The sequence below is a fragment of the Rhinoraja longicauda genome, chromosome 1, assembly GCF_053455715.1.
Source record: "Rhinoraja longicauda isolate Sanriku21f chromosome 1, sRhiLon1.1, whole genome shotgun sequence".
Lineage (NCBI taxonomy): Eukaryota > Metazoa > Chordata > Chondrichthyes > Rajiformes > Arhynchobatidae > Rhinoraja > Rhinoraja longicauda.
This window is the reverse complement of record NC_135953.1, coordinates 123,303,349-123,327,553: the sequence shown is the minus strand read 5'-3', so window position 1 is coordinate 123,327,553 and position 24,205 is coordinate 123,303,349. Positions and strand designations below refer to the sequence as shown.

General features: G+C 39.0%; 1 protein-coding gene across 2 annotated transcripts in view; it reads right to left on the bottom strand.

Moving 5' to 3' along the window:
* Nucleotides 1–2,409: 2,409 nt before the first annotated feature.
* lrba (LPS-responsive vesicle trafficking, beach and anchor containing) overlaps nt 2,410–24,205 on the bottom strand; it is a 681,010-nt gene continuing 659,214 nt past the window's right edge. For both annotated transcript variants that reach the window (XM_078405961.1, XM_078405966.1), the window contains exons 53-56: nt 21,211–21,312; nt 17,336–17,532; nt 6,526–6,677; nt 2,410–3,604 (exon numbers count right to left, since the gene is read on the bottom strand). In XM_078405961.1, the coding sequence (XP_078262087.1) occupies nt 3,514–3,604; nt 6,526–6,677; nt 17,336–17,532; nt 21,211–21,312 (542 nt within the window). In that variant the 3' untranslated portion in view covers nt 2,410–3,513. The remainder of the gene's footprint in view (nt 3,605–6,525; nt 6,678–17,335; nt 17,533–21,210; nt 21,313–24,205) is intronic.

Here is a 24,205-nt window from a genome sequence, read left to right as displayed (position 1 = left end):
GATCTCAATCCTCTCCCAACCATTTTTCCTATGATAGTGGCTTGGTCACAAACATCCCATCCCATGGACCCAGGACACTCTGAACCAGTCAACTGAGCTTTACAATCTCACGGAATCCCATAGCTACCTTGACTACACTTCTTCCCACCCTGCTTTCAGTAAAGACTCTATCCCCTACTCCCAATTCCTCCGTCTATGCCGCATCTACGTCCAGGATGAGGTTTTCCATACCAGGTCATCGGAGATGTCCTCATTCTTTAGGAAATGGGGGCTCCCCTCTTTCATTATAGATGAGGCTCTCACTAGGGTCTCCTCGATATCCCGCAACTCTGCTTTTGCTCCCCCTCCCCCCATTCATAACAAGGTCAGAGACCCCTTATCCTCACCTCCACCCCATCAGCTGTCGCATACAGCATATAATCCATTTTCGCCACCTCCAACTGGATCCCACCACTGGCCACATCTTCCCATTTTCACCCCTTTCTGCTTTCCGCAGACCGTTCCCTCCGCAACTCCCTGGTCAACTCGTCCCTTCCCACCCTCACCACCCCCTCCACAGGTACTTTCCCCTACAACCGCAGGAGATGCAACATCTGTCCCTTGACTCCCCCCCCCCCCCCCCCCCTCGACCATCCAAGGACCCTGACAGTCTTTCCAGGTGAGGCAGAGGTTCATTTGCACTTCCTCCAACCTCATCTACTGTATCTGCTCTTCCAGGTATCAACTCCTGTACATTGGCAAGACCAGGCGCAGGCTCGGCGATTGTTTTCTCTGAACACCTCTGCTCAGTCCGCCTTAACCTACCTGATCTCCCGGTTGCTCGGCACTTTAACTCCCCCTCCCATTCCCAATCTGACCTTTGTCCTGGCCTCCTCCATTGTCAGAGTAGGCCCAGCGCAAATTGGAGGAACAGCACCTCATATTTTGCTTAGGTAGCTTACCCCCAGCGGTTTGAACATTGGCTTCTCAAACCAAATAGCCTTTGTTTTCCCTCTCCCTCCATCCCCTCCCCCTTCCCAGTTCTCCCACCAGTCTTACTGTCTGACTACATTCTATCTCTGCCCGCCCACTCCCCTGACATCAGTCTGAAGAAGGGTCTCGATCCATTACTTCTCTCCAGAGATGCTGCCTTACTCCAGCATTTTGTGTCTGCCTTTGATTTAAACCAGGATCTGCAGTTCTTTCCTACACATGCTGCCTGTCCCACTGAGTTACTCCAGCATTTTGTGTCAACTGAGTTTTACACTGTTGGACAAATTGTGATCTCTGATGTCTCTTGTCTTGACTTCTGAGTAGCCTAAGGCACGTTTCACAGAAGGAAACGGGTCAGGGAGAGTTTTAAGGTCTTAGGTGAGAAGAGGAAAAGCATTTATTGCGTTTTGAAGCAGTTCCAGGAGTGTATTTTATCCCAAGGTCAACACTTATCAACCTGCTCTATGAAAATGGAAGGAAAACGTTAAAAGTCTGGAACTACATTATATGAAAATAAATTTGAATAGCTATGAGCTGTAATGTAAAACCAAAGTAGAAATTAGTATTTCAAGTCAGTAGCCATGCAACATTTTCAATGACTAAAACAACAAAATCCCATTTTCCAATTGTCTTTCAGATCATTGAATTGAATGTTGAAGTTTGTTCTCCACAGATATGAATTGCACTCTTTAACCAGATTCTAGCATATTTAATCTGGAAGAATAATTACCTCTCAAAATAAGTGTATATTTTAGTCAGTTAAATTTAAAACATTTGGACTACAAATAGATTATCTAATAATTCAGTGTCTTGGACAATGTTCTGGTCTCAATCAAACTATCCATCTGATTGTTGGCTCTCAGGGTGTTGAGTTCAATGATAAGAGTTTAAACATGCCACATATCATAGGTATTTAAACTTATTCTTGAAAACCCAAGTAATAATCTCCATGTGAAATGAAGCTGTCAGTTATAAATCAGTGGGGCCAGAAAGACTTCCCTTTACAGAGTTGGTGATATCAAAATGCAGAAAAATATCATTGCTTATCTGAAATAGTTAAACACATGGAATCTAACTTTTAAGCTGAGTCTTTGTTCTATAATTAACGTCTTACAAAGGCTGGTATTATTTCTCTAGCTGAGACCTAGCTGTCTTTAAAGAGGCACAGATTTGCAGTTGCATAGCCTCAGGTGACTTGGAGTTCTGTTGCAGAAAAGGAAAACATGATCCATAAGTCATGCAAAGTCACGGTTTACATGAGGTGCTTAGAGATTTGCTTGATATAACATTATTTAAATAAACAGCAGCTGATCTTAAGGGTGGATTGTTTTAGTACTGTCAGTCATAAAAAAAACACTCCTCAGTCTCAAGATACATGTGAACTTTATTTTTGATCTCAGTACACAAACTGAAATAAACTTTTCAAAATAATCACCAAAAAATGCTTTTCTGAGCGAGGTCTTGAAATACAGTAACTTGGTCCCTCCGACAGGTTACTAATGTGCGACAAGGCAAATGGACAAATGTTCACTCAGGAAGGTGGAATGCTTTCAGCAATCTAGTTTACGAAGGTTTGAAGGTTGTCCACAACATCCCAATTGTAGGATTTCACACACACAACAAGCAGGACGGGAACTCAAACATAATTTCACAATTACAGAGTCATCAGAAATTTAGCATAACAATGTTGAGATTATAAACGTTGAACAAAGGCTATAAGAAATGAAATTAATGGATACAATTCTCTGAAATGCACACACTAATGGGGAACAGACAAAACTTAATATACTGCATTGATTTACTGTTCACCTAAACTCTGAGGAAAGATCCCTTTTCCAGCCCAGCAGCATGCCAATGACAAGAATATAGTTTCCAACACATTGTTATAAAGATAAAAAATCCTAGATCATAATTTAAATATTGCTTTTTGTTCCCAGTAATATCAGTGCTAAACTACCATAACATTAATGGAAGAAATACAGAAAAGAACCATGCCTTAGAAAGGATTTGTACACCCCACGTGCAAACCATTTCCCCAAAAGCAATTTGTTTAAAAATTTGATCTCTGTATATGGAATAATTAAATCACAGGTGTAAATATATTGCTTAATTCTAACATAATTATGAACATCTGATTAAAAATTTCGTTTAACATTCTTTTTAAATCAGCCACTTATTCTTACAGAGATGAAGGTAAAGAAATAGTCTTGTATTTCTTATGAATGACATTTATAAAGAATCATGTAAAGATTTTTTCCTCCTAAAAATAGACATTTTGTATTTCTGCATCAGACTTATATGCTCTGGTGTTCTACTAACAATATGTCAATTTCCTTATATTCTACAAAAATAGCAGTAAGCATTTCAAAATACTCTGCTTTCCTAGGGACTTTTAAGTTACATTCAAATTTATTAATAGATGCCATTATATACAGTGGCAGAATTGTATAATTCCATTGATTAAAAACTGTTTGCACTTTTGGATGAAAGTCTCATGATTTCAGCATGTTGATCGTGATTTCCAGTGCCTTGAATGCACCATTAGTACCTAGTTTGATACTCATGATGCCATCGATTAAAATCTATGTAAAATAGTACTATGCTTCCAGATGCCATACCAGTGATAATAACCCTAGATTTAAAGACAGAAAGTTAATTACACTGAATATAATCCATATCAAACATTTTTTTTAAATCTGTCCGCAGGAATAAATATATTTGAGATAATGTTTTCTTCTTCAAAAATGTACATTTGCTGCTTTAAAAGTGCTATGCATTTGATGAATAATATCATTTATTTATTAGTGCTTATTTTGTCTACAAGTATGATAACATAGCATGCAAAGTATATATAGATAATAACTTCCTCAATGGCATCTCAAGTTAATGACATTGAAAATTGTGGATTTTACTGCAATATGCTAATACAAATTGTGTGAGCCTTGAGCGTAGTGAGAGATGGTAACGATATTGGAGTTTTATCTTCAGCGCTCAACAACTCAAGTATATTCACTTCTGGAAATTGGAAATGGACAATACTATGATGGAAATTCTAAAATGAAGATAATGCAAAAATCAAATTAATCCTGTCACCATAGCTTATAACTATCTGGAAAGTTAATATTATAAGCTGGAGTAACTCAGCGGGGACAGGCAGCATCGCTGGGGAGAAGGAATGGGTGACATTTGGGTCAAGACCCTTCTTCAGACTGTTACTCCAACTTTTTGTGTCTATCTTCGATTTAAACTAGCATCTGCAATTCCTTCCTACACAGTTAATATTATAAGCTTGGTACTGGGGTTTGACTCCAGACTTTCTCTAATGACAATTTTAATAGAAGTATATGCTTGACACATTCCAGTTCCATATCATACAACCTTAAAACATAATGCACCAGATTTTGCATTAATGTCATAACTGTGTTAAGATCCTTAACAACATTGATGTGCCGAAGAACCTTGGAGTTCAAGTTCACAGTTCATTAAGGGTAGCAGCACATAGATAGGGTGGTAAAGAAGATGTATGCTATGTTTGCCTCTTCATTGTATAAGAGTCAGGAAGTCATGATGTTGCTCTATAGGACTTAAGTTAAGCTGCATTTGGAGTATTGCATGCAGTTCTGGTTCACCCCATTAGAGGAAAGATGAGGAGGCTTTAGAGAGGGTGCAGAAGAGATTTACCCAAAAGCTGCCTGCATTAGAGGGTTTCAGCGGCAGGGAGAGGTTGGATAGATTTAGATTGTTTTCTCTAGAATATCAGAGGTTGAAGGGAGACTTGATGGAAGTATATAAAATTTTGAGGAGCATAGATAGGGTAGACAGTCAGAACCTTTTTCCAGCATAGGAATGTCCAACACTAGAGGGCATAGCTATAAGGTGAGAGGGGAAAGTTTAATAGACAATAGACAATAGGTGCAGGAGGAGGCCATTCGGCCCTTTGAGCCAGCACCGCCATTCAATGTGATCATGGCTGATCATTCTCAATCAGTACCCCGTTCCTGCCTTCTCCCCATACCCCCTGACTCCGCTATCCTGAAGAGCTCTATCCAGTTCTCTCTTGAATGCATTCAGAGAATTGGCCTCCACTGCATTCTGAGGCAGAGAATTCCACAGATTCACAACTCTCTGACTGAAAAAGTTTTTCCTCGTCTCAGTTCTAAATGGCCTACCCCTTATTCTTAAACTGTGGCCCCTTGTTCTGGACTCCCCCAACATTGGGAACATGTTTCCCGTCTCTAACGTGTCAAACCCCTTAATAATCTTATACGTTTCGATAAGATCTCCTCTCATCCTTCTAAATTCCAGTGTATACAAGCCTAGTCGCTCCAGTCTTTCAACATATGATAGGCACGCCATTCCGGGAATTAACCTAGTAAACCTACGCTGCACGCCCTCCATAGCAAGAATATCCTTCCTCAAATGTGGAGACCAAAACTGCACACAGTACTCCAGGTACGGTCTCACTAGCGCCCTGTACAACTGCAGAAGGACCTCTTTGCTCCTATACTCAACTCCTCTTGTTATGAAGGCCAACATTCCATTGGCTTTCTTCACTGCCTGCTGTACCTGCATGCTTCCTTTCAGTGACTGATGCACTAGGACACCCAGATCTCGCTGTACATCCCCTGTTCCTAACTTGACACCATTCAGATAATACTCTGCCTTCCTATTCTTACCAGGCGGGGCAAGTTTTAATTTATGCAGAGAGTGGTGGGGGCCTGGAACATATTGCCTGGGGCGATGGTGGAAGCAGATACGAAAGTAGTGTTTAAGAGGCTTTAAGACAGGCACATTGAAGTGCAAGGCATAGAGAGAGGGATATGGACCATGTAGGGTCAGATGAGATCAGTTTAACGGCATCATGTTCAACACAATCATTGTGGCCCAAGGCCCTGTTCCTGTGCTGCACCATTCTATGTTCTATAATCCTTTAACCTGATTAGTTAAACTCACTGATTGCTTTGTAGTGGAAGGTTTCAGCTCTTCTCTTGAAAATACTCTGTTGTTTAGGATTTCTTATCAGTGAAGTTTCAGTGCAAAAGCCCATTAAATGTCAATGAAAATGTGCAAATTTAATAACTTGCTGAAATCTTTGCAACGATGAATTTCACTAACATATTAAAATAAAATTTGATTCAATTCCTCACGATACCTAGTGTGCTGTGCATGATGGGTTGAAAATGATTTTAATCTACTCAGAATTCGTTTCTGAACGCCAACAGTTTATCCTTTATTGTATTCAGTCTACTATGTATCAAATGACATTGTCAAATGTATAATCACATTTATTTGTACTGTAACTTTTATGAAACAATACACAATACTCCAGATTCTGACTGAATTATGCATGTTCTTTCTAAAGTTAAATCGGAATCATTTTATCATTAGGAGAGAGGGTGCCTCTGTCTACATTCCAAAAGTTATTATTTTGTCTGTTTCTCACTTCAAAAGCACATATGTGACAGCATATTTAACTTTTGATTGACAATTTTTAGCCCAGCCTGTATAGAAGCAGGGGGTGCTTATTCAAGTAGCTTTTTTAAAATGTCTTACCTTTGATCATGGGACATGGCCATGGACCTAATACCAGCATCACACCCTGGGTAGGTCATCAGCTGTTTGAAATCCCAGACCTGCCACACTGCCACTATTCCACTATCTCCTCCAGTGATGAGGTATTGGCCATCACGACTCAGTAGCATAGCCTGGAGAAGAATGGCACACATTACAAAATAGCTCTCAGCACATATCCACTTAGTCATCTGCTGTCTTTGGCTGCATCTCAACAGCTGGTATTTTTAAACAAGCTTGTATATTAACAGTATCACCCAGGGCTTTCTCCAAGGACATAATGTTCTCACTTCTAACAGAAACCTGACAGTTTTATTTTTCCTAGTATGTCAGTTTGTCACAACTGTAAATCATTAAGCATACTATCCTCATCTTACAACTTACACTTATTTTAAGAAAATGTGTCATCCTGGTTTCTACTGGCCAACAAATCAAAGGCATATACATTACAAATAGCTGAGATGAAAACATTCTTTGGTCAATTCCTGTCCGAGTTATTTTCATGATATTACAACACAATCGGCTAATGTCACATTTGTTAACAGAATGACATTTTAATATTGTTTAGCAAATGTCGAAAGTGCAATGAATTTAATCGCCACTTGGAGACTAACCACAGCTTTACAGATTAAATGCTTCTGTTGATTTTCCAGAATTGCTGAAAGTATTGAGTCTGGAGGTTTTCACAACTCTACCGAATTATGAATAAATTTATTCACTAAGCATCATATACCTTGTTAAAAAAAAATCCGCCCATATATGGAGCTAACATGTTTATTTAATAATTGGTCTGTATCTCATTTCAGACTAATTATCAGATTTCATCTTGAATAGTTGGGTGTTGTAATTCTAAACATCTGCCTTTCCTGTGTACAGTTATGATATAAAACTGGATATTGGCAGGTCATGAAGAAAATGATTATTCATATAAAAATCTCCAAAAATCTCTTTTAAAAGGGGGGGGTCTGTTCATTGAAGCCACACCATAGCTACTGTTACTAGAAATTTAACACTGGTGTGACAATGTCCCCGTAATGTTGAGAAAATTAAAACATTTACTTGTAACGGCATAGATCAATGGATGAAATACAAACTGCCCACCATGGCAAATGTTCAATCTCAATTTCACAGGAAGAAATTCACCTTTACGTGAAAGTCTTGTGTCAAATATGAGTTCCATTTGTTATTCTCAAATCATATTCCAGTTGACATAGTTCCATTGTACAAACTACTGAAAGCTATTTGTGAGCCAAGTATTTCAAAATATTGACAATTGCTCAGATATATGTTTAGATCAGAGCACTGAATTTTGGCAAGGTTACTGAATCCAAAATATTACACAATAGGAATAAATGCAAAAGATCAGAACAGATGCTATTTATTTCTTCCACTGACACTCTCAGTCTCCTTTGAGATTCACTCTGTGGAAGTTTTGGCAAGACAGTAGCGGTTTTGTTTTGGGCACAATTTGACAAAAATTGGAGAAACCAGGAATTTGAATCACAAATCGCATATTGCCATGATGAATTGCGTTAGTTATAAAAAATATTTTTAAATGTTTCTGAGCGCAAAACTAGCTCTCCACCCATGTCAGATAAATGCCTTTATAAATATAATATTTCACATAAAGAACATTTCCATGAAAGCGACAATTTACATTATTAATACTACATGAAAGCAAAAAGGATATAGTATTCCTCTTTGCATGGAATGAATGAAGAAGCAGAATTAAAATCAGTATAATCAAATAACTCATTTTTCTTTTGATGGAAATAGTGAGCTTTACCCATCATGCAAAAAACCTTGAGCAACAGATAAAGTATGAATGCCCCAAGAAGAAACAATTTCCACATGTGCACTAGAAACCACTCATTTCCAATAGCCAGAGATCCTTGGATTCAACAGTATGAATGGGAAGAGTGTTCTTCAAATGTATGTCTGGATACAAATAACATTACTTAAAACTGCACCCACAGAAATGAATGGACTGCACAAGATAGGGCGATGTTATGCCATCATAAACTGAATATAAAACAGCTGCAAAACAGAACATTTGGTCAAATAGCAGCATGATTGTAACGTTTCCTTATTTTATTGGCTGTTTACCTTTTGAATGTCACAGGAAGTAGTTTATAGCTACACAGGAATGTTTCATTGAAAGGGCCAATCGGGAATTAAAAATCAAAGAAAGACACAAAGGAAATAGAAGTAGGAAAAGAGAAAAAATAATAACATAAGGATTGATTTCAACAGTGATACTTTTGTTTACAATAAGCCAACTAATGGTGTAAATGTTTGGTCGATGTAAATGCAAGTAAGGCTGAGAATTTAGGACATAATCTTAGATTTAAACAACAGTAAATCCTTGGTGAAAAAGTACATATTTCACAGGCAGAAAGGAAGTTTGCTTGTGATCTTTCTTTGCCATGTCAGATAAAAGTAAATTTGAATCCTGTCTTATGCTTGAAGATTGGCAGTAATGTAGTTGTCAGCATTCTGGCATGTTTTCCTTGAATGACATCTGAAAGGCACCTCAAAGAATTTCTTGTACTCAGTGCATTACCCAAAAGGGTTCTGCATTGCCCCACGAGTTCTCTTCACTTCAAATACCACCAAAAATGTAATTTTCACAGTCTTTTGGCAATCATTGTTTATCTCAAATACTCTTTAATCACACCATTTTTTTCAGCTTCAGAGCATGAAAAACCTCCAAAGCCCGAAGCTGCTCAACTCCTGACTCCAAAAGGGCCCTTATCGGGGCACAACTGCAGAATCCTACATAATTATGTAAATAAAAATTTGCAGAATTTGCAACATTTTAAATATACTTAAAGTCTGTAAGAAATCAAAGAGGTTAAATTAAATTTGCAGCACATTATATTTTAATCAACAGCAAATGCATTTTTGAATAGACCAAATCATCCCCTTCAGAGACACAAGAGATTCGGCAATCTTGAGCAAATAAAAAAAGTGCTGGTGGAACATAGTGGGTCAGCTAACATCTGTGGAGGAAAATGGACAGTTGTCATTACGGGTCAGGACCTTTATTCAGACAGAGTGGATTGGCGGGAGAAATTTGGAAACGAGAAGTAGATGTGAGTCAAAGCCTGGCAAGTGATTGGGGAATACAGGTAAAGGCAGAACGGTGGGATACGTGATAAAGGCTAGAGATGAAATAGAGCCAAAAGGATGTCAGGTAAGAAAGGGAGAGGAGGGCTGAAATATAAAGCGGGAGGGAGAGGCATTGGTGGAAAGGGGGAGGGTAAAGAGGGGGATAAAAGGAAATAGGAGTAGGGAGGGGTGGGAGATGAGTGGAAAAAAGGTGGGAAAAAGAACAGGGTGTCGGGGTAATGAAAGAAGGGTGGGCCAAAAAGAGACGAGAGTTGGGGAGCAAGTTCATATCGTTGGGTGATGGGCTATATAAATGGAAAATGAGGTGCTGTTCTTTTAGTTTGTGTGTGGCCTCACTCTGGTAGTGGAGAAGGCCAAGGATAGAAAGGTGGGTATGGGAATAGGAAGGGGAGTTAGAACGGCAAACATTTGGGTGCTTCAGGCCTTCAAACGGGCAGAGCACGTGTTTAGCAAAATATTTGGCACTGTTTCCGATTTCAAGTATTACTCTCTGAACCCCCTTCTCTTTTATGTCTCCCCCTACTGTGCGCACACATTTCTCCCATCAACCCTAATGATCTCCCACCCCTCCCTACTCCGAGTTCTCCATTTCCCTTTTATCCCCCCTTTTCTCCCCTCCATCCTGTGCCCTGCTACCTATATCTCTCCCTCTAATTTTACATTCTACTCCTCTTATTTTCTTTTGTCCACTTTTCAGCTCTAGCCCTTGTCACTAACTCCATCCATCCGTATGAAGATGGGTCCTAACCCAAAATGTTGTCTGCCCATTTCTCTCCATAGATGCTGCCAGACCCGTTGAGTTACAATCATGTCACACGGAAACAGGCCCTCTGGCCCAACTTGTCTATGCCAAACCATGATGCCCCATCTAATCTACTCCCCTATTTCTGCATTTCATCCATATCCCTCTCAACCTTTTCTATCCACGTACCTGTCCAGATGGGCATATTGGACCTGTCCAATATGTTGTCATTGTACCTGCTTCAACTACTTCCTCTGTTCCTCCAGCATTTTATTTTGTTTACAAATCGTCCTCTTCCTAAGACTTGGTTCTTGGGCAAAATACAAATTTCCTCAGCGAGCAAATCAAAAGTATTCAACCAAGGAAAGGGAACCTGAGCAATAACTAACAATGAATATCAAACTAAGAATACTTCTAATGCTTACTCACTTAATGTACAGCACTGTGATATACCCCAAAATCTCTGATTATATCATTTTGAACATTCCTTGTCCAAGCAATAGCACCACATTGTACCCACTTCAAGGTGAATCACTAGTTTGGCTCAATGTCAAACATCATGCCCCAAATCCTGATTCAGACTAATGCTACACATGCCACAGTGTCACTTTTGTAACAAAAACAATCTGATTGAAAACCCATAAGTCAATGCAGATGAACAAAAGCAATTCCCAGCCAAAAAAAGCAGAGAATTGTTGTGCATGGGACAGCGCAATGGCGCAATGGTAAACTTAGAAACATAGAAAATAGGTGCAGGAGGAGGTCATTCGGTCCTTTGAGCCGGCACCGCCATCTAGCTTGTCTATGTTATATGTTTCTAAAAGATCCCCTCTCATCCTTCTAAACTCCAGTGAATACAAGCCTAGTCTTTTCAATCTTTCCTCATACGACAGTCCCGCCATCCCAGGGATCAATCTCGTGAACCTACGCTGCACTGCCTCAATTACAAGGATGTCCTTCCTCAAATTAGGAGACCAAAACTGTATACAATACTCCAGATGTGGTCTTACCAGGGCCCTATACAACTGCAGAAGAACCTCTTTACTCCTATACTGAAATCCTCTCGTTATGAAGGCCAACGTGTCATTTAGCTTTCTTCACTGCCTGCTGTACCTGCACGGTGACTGGTGTACAGTTGTTGCCAACGGCGACCAGGGTTCAATCCTGACTCGGGGTGGTGTGAACAGAGTTTGTATGTTCTTCCTGTGACAGCATGAGTTTTCTCCGGATGCTCTGGTTTCGTCTCACATTCCAAAGACGTGCAGGTTTGTAGGTTAATTGGCTTCTGTAAATTGTCCCTAGTGTGTAGGATAGCACTAGTATTTGGGTGATCGTTGGTTGGCATGGACTCAGAGGGCCGAATGGTCTGTTTCCATGCTGTATCTCTAAGCTAAACTAAACTAACATTCCTCCCTCAACCATCAAAAGTTTTAAAAAGCTGCAGATGCTGAAAATCTGAAATAATAAGAGACAAGCTGTGAAGAGAAACAGAGGTCAAAGGCTCTTCATCTGGAAAGGCTTGTTATTCAAAATCAACACTGAGCCCAGAAAGCTGTTATGTGCCTATTAGAAGCTGTTCACTGAATTTAAGTATGGCTTCTTTGAAACCATGTAAGTGGCCAAATGCCGACACTTATCTATTTTGCTGCATATGAAAGATGGTCTGTGAGTCTGCCCACCCAAGAACAATTTTGACTATACGGAGGAAGTACCTAATTAGCTCTAAAACACCTTGGGATATCACAACCACAGGAAATATGCTATAAAATTGATATACAGGATTTCTCTGCATTTCACAAATCGTGTTCATAAAACAGTTTACCCCGCTACTTAGGAGGTAAAAGAAAACAAAAAATGATGTCCCTCCAACCAGGAACTGTACATGCCTTTAACTAGACTCAATAGAGCACTGAAGTAAAGTTGCATATTAAGAAAAGTTACCAGATAAAATCATTTTAAAAAAAGGTTACTCAAAACATTTTGCAACACACGACCTGATCATGGGACTGAGGTTTAACACAAAAATAACTGCAGGCATTTTTTTACTATAAGTGCCAGTAAATTTTAGGACTACTGTATGCATTTAGAAGTCACAGACTGAACTCCACCATTAATTTTCTGACTGTCCGCAGCTGCTGAACATACTGTGGAATCTAACAACTCAGATTCAATGTCAATAATGCTGGGGAATATGCTTTCAGATCTTGCTAGGCCATTTTTCTTTCTCAATGGGGAGTGTGGGGTAACACAGAAAATCATAAGATCTCTCTTTCAAAAATGAATTATTGCTATTGTGTTCTATGGATTGAATCGCAGCCAAAAGGTACCACAAGCTGCCAGCCACGCGTGGCTCAGTACCTCTTGGACTTCTGCACGAGTGCTGTGAAATGCAAATGTCCGAGACGACCGCTGGAGGTCAGAAGTTGCTGCATCCCACTACCAAGCTGCTGCTAGAGTCTCCTTCGAGTCCAGCAGCAGAAGAGCGATATACTGACAAACCAGCCCTCAATGTAGGGAGGAGGGCTGTCAGAGAAATTGAATCATCAACTCTGTGGAACATGATTAATGTAGATAAGTGTTCAACTTAATTAATGTTTTTGACTATGTTAGTATTTTAATCTGTTTTACTTAACTGTTAACATTTTAAATAATTTTTGCATTTTAAAAAGTTCAAACACTTTTGACAACCAGCAAGGCTGTCAACATTGTCAGTGGATTCTGGATGGTGAGAGAGGCGTCAGCATACTCTACCCAAGCATCCTTGCTGCCCCAGGCTGGTCTGCTTCATCACAGGTCTGTCTGGTGTGCAAGGTCAGATCTTTCAGTCCCTTGTATCCAGTAAACCAATTGGAGGTGAATGAAGATGGCAAGATGTGAATTTAGAGAACAGCTAGGATCTAGGAGGATGTGTTGCAATGTTTTTAATTATTTTTAGAGTGTCTTCACTTTAAATTTCTAAGAAACAATTTTCATAGTCATAGATCATGCAAGATGAAAACAGACCCTTCGGGCCATCTTGTCCATGCCAACCAAGATGCCTCCAAACATTTGCTAACTATGTACTTGTCCAAACAAGTTTAAAATGTTGCTATTATACCTGCCTCAATGATTTCATCTGACAGCTCATACCATATATCCACCATGCTGAGTGTGAAAAAGCTACCCTTCAGGTTCCTATTAAATCATTCTCTCACTTTAAACCTCTAGTTCTTGATTCACCTATCCTAGGAAAGAAACTATGCATTCACCCTATCTGTTCCCCTCATGATTTTGTAGAACCACTACAGGATCACAACTCAGCCTCCTGAGATCCAAGGAATAAAGTCCTAGGCTGTCGAGCCTCTCCCTTTCGCCCAACCCCAAGTCCTGGCAGCAGCCTTGCAATTCTCTGTACTCCTTCCAGCTTAATCTTTTCTACAGCAATTTTAATCAAAACTGAATGCAATACTTGATGTGGCTTAACCAATGTCTTGCACAACTGCAGTATAACATCCCAACTCATATACTTCCGACTGATGGCCAACGTGCCAAAAGCCTTCTTCACTACCTATCTACCCACAAAGCACTTTCATAGAAACATAGAAAATAGGTGCAGGAGTAGGCCATTCGGCCCTTCGAGCCTGCACCGCCATTCAATATGATCATGGCTGATCATCCAACTCAGTATCCCGTACCTGCCTTCTCTCCATACCCCCGATCCCTTTAGCCACAAGGGCCACATCTTCTTAAATATAGCCAATGAACTGGCCTCAACTACCTTCTGTGGCAGAGAATTCCACAGATTCACCACTCTCTGTGTGAAAAAAAACTTTCTCGTCTCGGTCCTAAAAGACTTCCCCCTTATCCTTAAACTGTGACCCCTTGTTCTGGACTTCCCCAACATCGGGAACAATCTTCCTGCATCTAGCCTGTCCAACCCCTTAAGAATTTTGTAAGTTTCTATAAGATCCCCCTGAATCTTCTAAATTCCAGCGAGTACAAGCCGAGTCTATCCAGTCTTTCTTCATATGAAAGTCCTGCCATCCCAGGAATCAATCTGGTGAACCTTCTCTGCACTCCCTCTATGGCAAGAATGTCTTTCCTCAGATTAGGAGACCAAAACTTAAACTGCATGTAGATCTCCCTTATCTAAATACTCCCCAGGGCCCTACTGTCATTGTGAAAGTCCTGTCTTACTTTGACTTCTCAAAATGCAAAACCTTACACTTATCCAAATTAAACTCCATTAGTAATTCCTTGGCCCACTTGCCCAGCTGATCAAGATCCCACTGTAATTCTTGATCACCATCTTCACTGTCTACGATACCACCTATTTAAATGTTATCTGCAAAATTACTACTGCCTTGTACATTCTCATTCAAATCGTTGATATAAATCACAAACAGCAATTGTCCCAGCACAGGCCTCTGAAAAAACCCTTTCACCACTACATTCTACTTCCTACCTTGAAGCCAATACCATATCCAGTTAGCCACAAAATGCTGGAGTAACTCAGCGGGTCAGGCAGCATCTCCACAGAAAAGGAATAGGCGATGTTTCGGGTCGAGACCCCTCATCTCATGAAGGGTTTTGACCTGAAACGTCAACTATTCCTTTCTCCAGAGATGCTGCCTGACCTGCTGAGTTACTCCAGCATTTTGTGTCTATTTTCAGTGTAAACCAGCATCTGCAATTCCTTCTTACAATTCTGTATTCAGTTAGTTAGCTCTCCTTGGATTTCATGAAATCTAACCTTCCAGAGCAGCCTATCATGCGCAGAACCTTGTTGAATGGCTTTCTGATATCCGTCTATGGCCCTTCCCTCGTCAACCTACTTGGTTACGTCTTCAAAAAACAATTAAATTCATGAGATATGATATCCCACACACAACACAATGTTACCCCAAATCTACTCCTGTCTTTCCAAAGGCATACATATCCCTCAGAATCCTCTCCAGTAATCATCCTACCACAGATGTTTGGTTTACACATCTATGGTTCCTGGGTTTTTCTTTGCAGTTGTTCTTAGAGTTATAGAGTCATAGAGTGATACAGTGTGGAAACAGGCCCTTCGACCCAACTCGCCCACACTGGCCAACAATGTCCCAGCTACACTAGTCCCACTTGCCTGCACTTGGTTCATAATAGAGGTACAACGTTAGCCACTCTCCAGTGTTCCGGCAGCTTATCTGTGTCTAATGATGAATCATGCATCTCAGTCAGGACTCCTTCAATTTCTTGTCTGGCTTCCCACCGTGTCTTTGGGTACAACTAATCAGACTTGGGAGATTTATCAACCTTCATATTTCTTAAGACGTCCTGCACCTCCTTGACTGTAATACAGACTCTGTCCTCAAGACATCGCCATTAACTTTCCTAAGTTCGCTGGTCTTCATGTCTTTCTCCACGGTAAAAACAGGGGACAAATATTAATTGAAGACTTTGCCTATTTCCCGCGGCTCCACGAATTGAAGATCACTTTGGTTTCTGAGGTGCCCTATTCTCTCTCTAGTTACCCGTTTGTCCTTAATATACTTATAAAATCTCTTAGGATTCCCCTTAACATCATCTGCCAGAGCAATCTCATGTCCTTTTCTTACCCTCCTTATTTATTTCTAAAGTATTCTCCTCAATCCCCTCTACTCCTCAATTATACACCGTTAACAACATTTTGTTGGCAAATATGAGAAGGACTGGAATCAAACTTAATGAGATCAAGATTTTTGCTTTTTTTAATTTGTCAGCAATACGTTATCCAGACTAAGTAACAAAGTGGGAATGTTTTCAGCAGTTCTGATCCTAACTGCCGATACCTGACCCACGTCTCCTTTTTCCTGACCAGAGCCTGAATATCTCTCATCATCCAAGGTTCCTTACTCCCTCCCACCTATCTTTCCCTTCACTCTAACAGGAACATGCATACCCAGAACTCTCACTATAACACTTTTTAAAAACATACCACTTTCCAGACCACCCTTTGCCCGCAAACAACCTACTATCAACTTTTGACATATCCAATTTTCTACTTTTTTTTGTGTTTGGTTCCATTTTCAAATGTTGTTAAAATGTTTCTGAAAGAAACAATAAAAGACTTTGACACCGTGATAGGGAGCAAAGCCAGAGGCAGCATCTAGCGAACTATCAAAGACTTTCAGGAAAGTTTATGAATGAGGCTTGTTCTGGCCTGCATATGCCTCCCTCTTAAATCAAAGTTCCTGCCATCATTTGTCATCTCATTGCCTGACTCCAGGATGGTCTGCACCAGGAACAACAGACTACTGGATAAGGCAAGAGTAAAATGTAGTGCATTGCAGATTTTTCTCCTGTTGGTTCCAGTTTATATCCCAGTTTATAGTTATATAACTAGCATAACGGGTGCTGTACTTTTGTATTGGTGTTACTAACCTAGCAATTTAAAGTCACAAGTTCAAATCCTAATGCGGGGCCATCATTTGTGTTTGATAGCCTTGCAATCAAATAAAGACAGGACCCAGACACAGTTGATCCTGCAATTTGTCCTGATAAACATATTGTGATCAATGCCTTCATTGGACGACTGTCTCATTGGCCTAGTTGACGTTCGCCTTTAGTTGAATCCAATACTCTGTACTCCTTCACTATTTTATCTGAGTATGTCTAGTTCCAGCTACAAGATAGACATATCAGAGACTCTCAAGTGCTAGGGGCGAAGGGAGGGCGTACAAGGAAGAATTAAAGTTTGGTTCGGTCCTGGAAATTATCAAAATTGATGGGAAGTTCCATGATTTCAAGTTTCATTGCTCTTCAGATTAAACAAAGCCAAGCCAACGTCAGTGATAACCACCATCCCGGTCCCACATCCATCTTGGCCAACCATGGATAAATTAAAATTCTTCCATGTTTAATACTGCTTGAAGAAAGCATCAAAAAGGATTAGCGTAAGCAATTAATATTGGTTACCTTTGCCGAATCTTCAGTCTCCATCTTGGACAACAGCTTTCCATTTGCACTGAAGACACAAAATTGGCCCTTTTCAAAATAAATAATGCAATGGCCTTCAGAGGACAACTGGATTAATCGAGGATGCAAGCAGTTTTCGGGGCTCTCAAGGGCCTTCAGCAAGTCGCCATTCATTGTGTGGATTAGGCATGGACCCTCTATCAATTCAGAAGAAAATAAACATTTTAGAGACATTTTCCAGAGCAATGTATCCAACATTTCCAATATCTCCTTCTTTAAGCACGTTCAAATTACTTATTGATTACAAAACACAAGGCAACCAATAGGCTCATTAGTGCATATCAGTTCACCGCAATCCCATCAGCACCATTCCACTCTCTTTATTTCCTTGTCTCCTTGCAATTTGTTCTCCTTCCCATGCTCATCAATTCCTCTATGGTTTGCCACTTACTTACTCTCAGAGGCAATTAGCAGTATGGCATTAAGTAACCAGCACAACTTTGGTGTGTGGAAGAAAAATGAGCACTTAGGGGAGTTCCACACAGCCCAGGAAGAATGTGCAAACTCCACACAGACAGCAACCAAGATTAGGATCAAACCAATGTTCTCGGCGTCGCAAGGCAGCAGCAGCACTAATTGTACTGCCCTTTTAACCAGTTAATTTACTATTAACTCTTGGATTCCACTGCCAATGTGCACATTGTTGTTTATTAATCCAATATGAATTATGCCCCCTCTTGAATTGTCTTTTCAAAAAGAACATATACTTAATCCATGTATTTTTAAATCTAATATGAACAGCCCAAACTTTGATTTACAAGATAGTTACAAGTTCAAATGTATGTTACTATGTTGCCAGAGTCGACTTGAGTTGGTCTGGTCTGCATGCCACAGGTTGAATCTCCAATCTGACCTAATGATCATCCTTTTAGACACAATGTCAGATTTTGAAAAAGTTACACAATTAATTAGAACTTTGTTTGGGTCAGACATCTGGTAATTCTTTTATAAAAACATTTTTTAAAGCCTCTGGGAAAAGGTAATAAAAAATTTCTGGAGCAAATCAGCAGTAGGTAGAGTTCATTAAAAAAAGGTTTCTGTTTTCACAGGAAATCACAAGCAGTGCAGGGATTTGGTATATCCAGGAGTGCAAGTCAGGGCATTCAGACCGAGCAACTATTTCTTTATTTTTTTGCACAGTGACACAAGACAGGACCAGCATAATTTGAGCCCTGTGTATTAAATGACTTCTAAGTTTTACCTTCTTTGACATTTCACTTGACATATTATTTACATGATTCATCTTCTAAAATTTATATTGTCCCTTTTTTGTCTGAGCAATACCATAGGACAACTTATTCTACTAGTGACCCATCGTGTAAGACATTTCTAGACTTGCCAGCCACCAATTTTTGCTAACTATCTGGATCAAGTGTACAGAAATTACAACGCTCAGCCTAGTAGATCCAAGCGAGAAGTTATGCTTTAAATTGTTATGCTTTAAGTTATGCTGCAATTCTCCTGTTTTCTACTTGCACCTCCCAGACATAACTAATCCCTTCTCCCTTATGCTTGCAGTAAGACCCACTCTGATTATATTAAAGGTATTTGCTTCATCCATTTCATAATTATTAGTTCTATATTTTTCAAAGAATTTTCTAAGTTTTGTATTTGCCTTATGTACCAATTTTGTTTTGGAACTTAATTTCAAAATTGCAAGTGTTAAGAAACTTGAAAATATACCTAACTTTAGTTAAACTGTAAAGTTAAATGTATTAATATATTCTACAATCATAAATTACAAAGAGAAAACGTGTGTAAGAATAGGGCCACCTTTGGTTGCACAAGATAAACACACAAGTAATAACAGTAATATTTAATAGTTATTTTACACGGGGATTTCCTCAGGAGACAAACATGTTGGATGCAAATTAGAAAACAGATTTGAAAATATATACACATATATTTGAAAAAGAAATGGGAGATAAATGATAAACTAACCAAATGACAGATTAGTGAACATCTAAAGAATTGCAGGTCCAGAGAATCTAAAAAAAAAGAAAATGCTGGAACTACTCAGCAGGTCATACTGCATCCGTGGGTAGAGAAATGAATTAACATTTCAGGTTGAAAACCCTACATCAGAGCTGAATACAAAAGAATTCTGAAGAAGGGTCTCGACCCGAAACGTCACCCATTCCTTCTCTCCAGAAATGCTGCCTGTCCCGCTGAGTTACTCCAGCATTTGTCTACCTTCTGAATACAAAAGATATGTGCACATTAAAAGCCTAAGGCTGAGGAAGAAATATTACCTATGTACCAGAAATGAGAATAATACCAGAAAACAGGAAAAAAAACTATTATTATACCAATATCATAAAAAAGAGATAACTAGTTCAGGGAACTATAAATTATTTAGCTTATCAGTGGAGGAAAAATAATGGATTTGTTATTGAGCACACATTAAAATTGCAGATTTCAAAATGCCAGCTGATGCTTATACTGATTTTCTTTATATTTTTAAGATATAACTGAAAGAATACATAATAATAGTGCAAGATTGCAATAAATATGTAATTTTCAAAAGCCTTTGCTAACATACCGCAGAGTAGGCAAAGGACTATCAGGAAATTGTTAAGTAGCAAAATAGATAGCATGCTGGATGTAAAATGGAGACCAGGATTATCGGTAACTAATCAGACTAGGGAGGTTGGAAGTGCTATTTCCCAAGTTTGCTTCACTACTGTAATAATTCACATAAATGGGTTGAATTTGAGAATTTAAAAGTTTGTGCTCTACAAATCAAAATTGTTTGTTAATATCAAAGATGACTGTACTAAAATACAGACTGTACTAAATTACATTAATAAATGTAAAATTATTAATTACATTAATAAATGTATATGTAATTTCAAATTAATGTAAATTTTGCTAAATATGAGTTTTAATGTTTTTGTACCTTTAGAAAGTTGAGGGGTAATTTCTTTAGCTAGAGGGTGGTGAACCTGTGGAATTCATTGCCACAGACAGCTGTGGAGGCTGTCTTTGAATATTTTTAAAGTAGAGATTGATAGGCTCTTGATTAGCAAGGGTGTTAAAGGTTACCCGGAGAAGGCAGGAGAATTAGGTTGAGAAGGAAAGATAGATCAGCCACAATTGAATGACGGAGTAGATGTGATGGGCCGAATGGCCTAATTCTGTCCCATGTCCAAATGAATGTACAGTAAAAAGGTGAAAGGGCATATTCTATTTAGTTAAGAGCCTGATTGGGCATTGTCACAAACACCATTCTTAGTACCTAGTATCTTCCCAGTTAACCTTTCAAAATTTAAAACATTTCAAAGTCACTCTTTTCTTCCTTACAGAAAAGAGCCTAAGGCCATTCATCCATTCCACATCAGTATATCACTAGCCTATCTGGTGAGTCTTGTTTGCATCTTGGGAAATTCAGGAGAAACTTAATTACTCAAGGAATGATTAGATTGTGAAATGCACTAAAAACAGTGGTTAATGTGAAAGGTACAGTTGAAACTGGATAAATGAGTAATAAAATGATATAAGGAAAAGTTTTTACATTTTGACGTAGATCTCCCAATCTAATTATTATGTTATTTGTCAGTGATTTCCTCCAGACCCCTATATTTTTCCCTCTTTTTTAGATTGCCACAATGGCTGCCATCTACCCTTTCAAACGTCATGTGCCATTCCATAACCAATCCCCTGATATGCATGATAAAATTGCATTAAAATATGAACCAGGGTATTTTTACTTTAAGGAGGAAGATTCTTTGTTCTCTGCGCATTTTATGATAAACAGTTGCACTTTGCAATGAAACATTACAGTTCAGCACTCAACATTCTCCACCCATACCTACCTTTAGAACCGCTGATAACTAGACCGAGCTCTGCACATACTGCGGCACAGCTAATCTCAAAGTCGTGACCAGTTAGGATAGCCCGAGGAGCAGCGTATTCAGCTGAAAAATAAGATTAGTAATTGTTCAGTTTAATATAACGGACTTTAATAATGTAGGATTTGATGCTTATGGACTGGCGCAAGTTAGCATTAAATGCAGCATTCTCAATTGTTCTTTTTTTTAAAATATGCCTTTACAAGAATGTAGAGCCATAATGGATTGCATTTTAAATTCTGACCACTCAGATGCAGTGCACATTCAGCATTTTTCTGTTATTATTTAAGTTGCTCCAGGAAATTACTCCTGCAAAATTGTTGGCATCATAATAACAAGGTAAGACGTGTACTCTGTTGGTAAAATATACTTAATATTTCTTGTTCCTCTCAGTTCATTAATACATCATAATGCTTCATGAAACTAAGTTCTCTCTTTGCCATCTACTGTCAATTTGTTCATGGTGCCCATATTTAGTTAATCCATTTATTAAAAACAAAAACAAATAATGAGCATTTTATTTTAGAAGAAAAGGAAAGGTAACTTGCTGAAAGCAAGCAATTCAATCAAAGCATTCATGCATCCAAGCTCAAAATATATTTGGTTCACATTGTTGCATTCCTAATGACTTCATGTTTCAATATCAAAAGTAGACTGTGTTATTCCCCATTAAATTCACAAGCCCAATCAAAGCTCGGACAAAAATATATCAAATGAAAAAATACTTCCATAAGGGTTCTAAGATTTTTCATGCAGAGACCTTGCTGTCAAAACTTGGCAGCACTGAGCTACCGCACATCCTTGGCAGCTCCATGCTCAAAGCGTATTACAGCATGATAATGAACCTCTCAGCTAGGGCAGGTGCGAAAGATTGGTTGAATGGTATTAGATTTTAGTGAAAGCCACTGTGAGGGACAAATACTTGAAATGGAAGAATGTAGAATTAATGGGCTGTTCTTGATTGGAAATGTTGTCAATAACTAATTAAATACCAGCTGTTGATATTGGAGTTTGTGGGATGTACTTACCCCTGATTCAAAGATCACGGGGCCCTAGTGAGACCGCACCTGGAGTACTGTGTGCTGTTTTGGTCTATAAATTTGAGGAAGAATATTCTTACTATTGAGGGCATGCAGCGTAGGTTTACTAGGTTAATTCCCGGAATGGCGGCACTGTCATATGTTGAAAGACTGGAGCGACTAGGCTTGTATACACTGAAATTTAGAAGGATGAGAGGAGATCTTATCGAAACGTATAAGATTATTAAGGGGTTGGACACGTTAGAGGCAGGAAACATGTTCCCAATGTTGGGGGAGTCCAGAACAAGGGGCCACAGTTTAAGAATAAGGGGTAGGCCATTTAGAACTGAGATGAGGAAAAACCTTTTCAGTCAGAGAGTTGTGAATCTGCGGAATTCTCTGCCTCAGAAGGCAGTGGAGGCCAATTCTCTGAATGCATTCAAGAGAGAGCTAGATAGAGCTCTTAAGGATAGCGGAGTCAGGGGGTATGGGGAGAAGGCAGGAACGGGGTACTGATTGAGAATGATCAGCCATGATCACATTGAATGGCGGTGCTGGCTCGAAGGGCCGAATGGCCTCCTCGTGCACCTATCGTCTATTGTCTATCTGTGCATCCAGCTACAACCCAAACGTTGCTGGATCCTGCTGGATTCAATAATGCTGGGATGTTCTATTTTTACTGGTACTCCTGGTTGCCTGCCTTGGAAAATCTTGCACATTTCTTTGGGGCAGCCATTAAATGGATATAAAAGCAGCAGCAAACCACAAGTAAAACTACAGTATGTTCTGAGAATTATTTGCATTGGATAATAAAATACCTGCATCTTACCTGCTGAATATAAATGTTATTTCTGACCAGCAATATAATTCTAAATAGTGATCTGCAGACTTACAACTTCCTTGAAAATTATATATTTACCCACATCACAATCAAATGTACACAAAGATTGGTATTTAAGTTTCCAATCATCTATGTTTGTTTAGGTTTCATGGCAATTTGATTATATAAAGGTCAGAGAAAAAATGGTTCGAGGCCACAAGCAAATATAAAGCTATTTTATATTTTTCTAATTCAATGAAAAGGAAAGTATACTATAAATTATTTCATTGAAATCACTGGCACACTGTTTCAAGAAGCACACCAAGAAAGAGCGTTGAAGGAAGAGATCAGACTCAAGTTTATTAGTACAAGCTTGAACTTTGTATGAATTGCATGTATTTTCTCAAAGCTGATGGAATATAGTTTATCTTGTTACAAGGAAAAAACACGCTACACAGTGTATATTTAACAGTGTCAGAAATGGTTAGCACTGTGTAAAAAAAGGATCAATTTGTCATTTCAATTCTTAAACATGCATATGCTGATCTGCACGTGAGTGCAGCATATTTTAGTACTCTTCCAACTGACAATAAATTCTATTTAATGTTCAATAGCAGTGGCTCAAATGTCCAAACTTTTACCAACACTTCTCCAGCTTTGAGACAACAACCGTGGTACTACTTGGAGCCTTTATGTTTGTCACAAAATGATAGGGATTGAGGCCTTTGTTTAATGACAATAGAAAAAGTAAATAGGCTACCATTGGTGATATAATCAGGAAATGAACCACAAGCAACTTGAATGAGAGAATCAAACATAAAACACAAAAAGAGATTGTGCAACCCATTGGTCCCTTTCTGACCAGCTCTCTGAAGGAGTTAGCCACGAGAAACATTCCTCTCGCCTTTCACACTTTATTTTCTTGTAGGAACCAATACATTTAAAATATTTTTACATTAGTCATGTAACTGTTATACTTGAAATGAGATGAAGCCGCTCTGTTTACCAACCAAAATATACTGACCAAAGTTAGGTTTCAGCCAGGACTCAGTGGTAAGTACACTCCAAGCCAGAATCATCAACATAAGAGGCAAGTCCAACTCGAAAACTTGAGCAACTA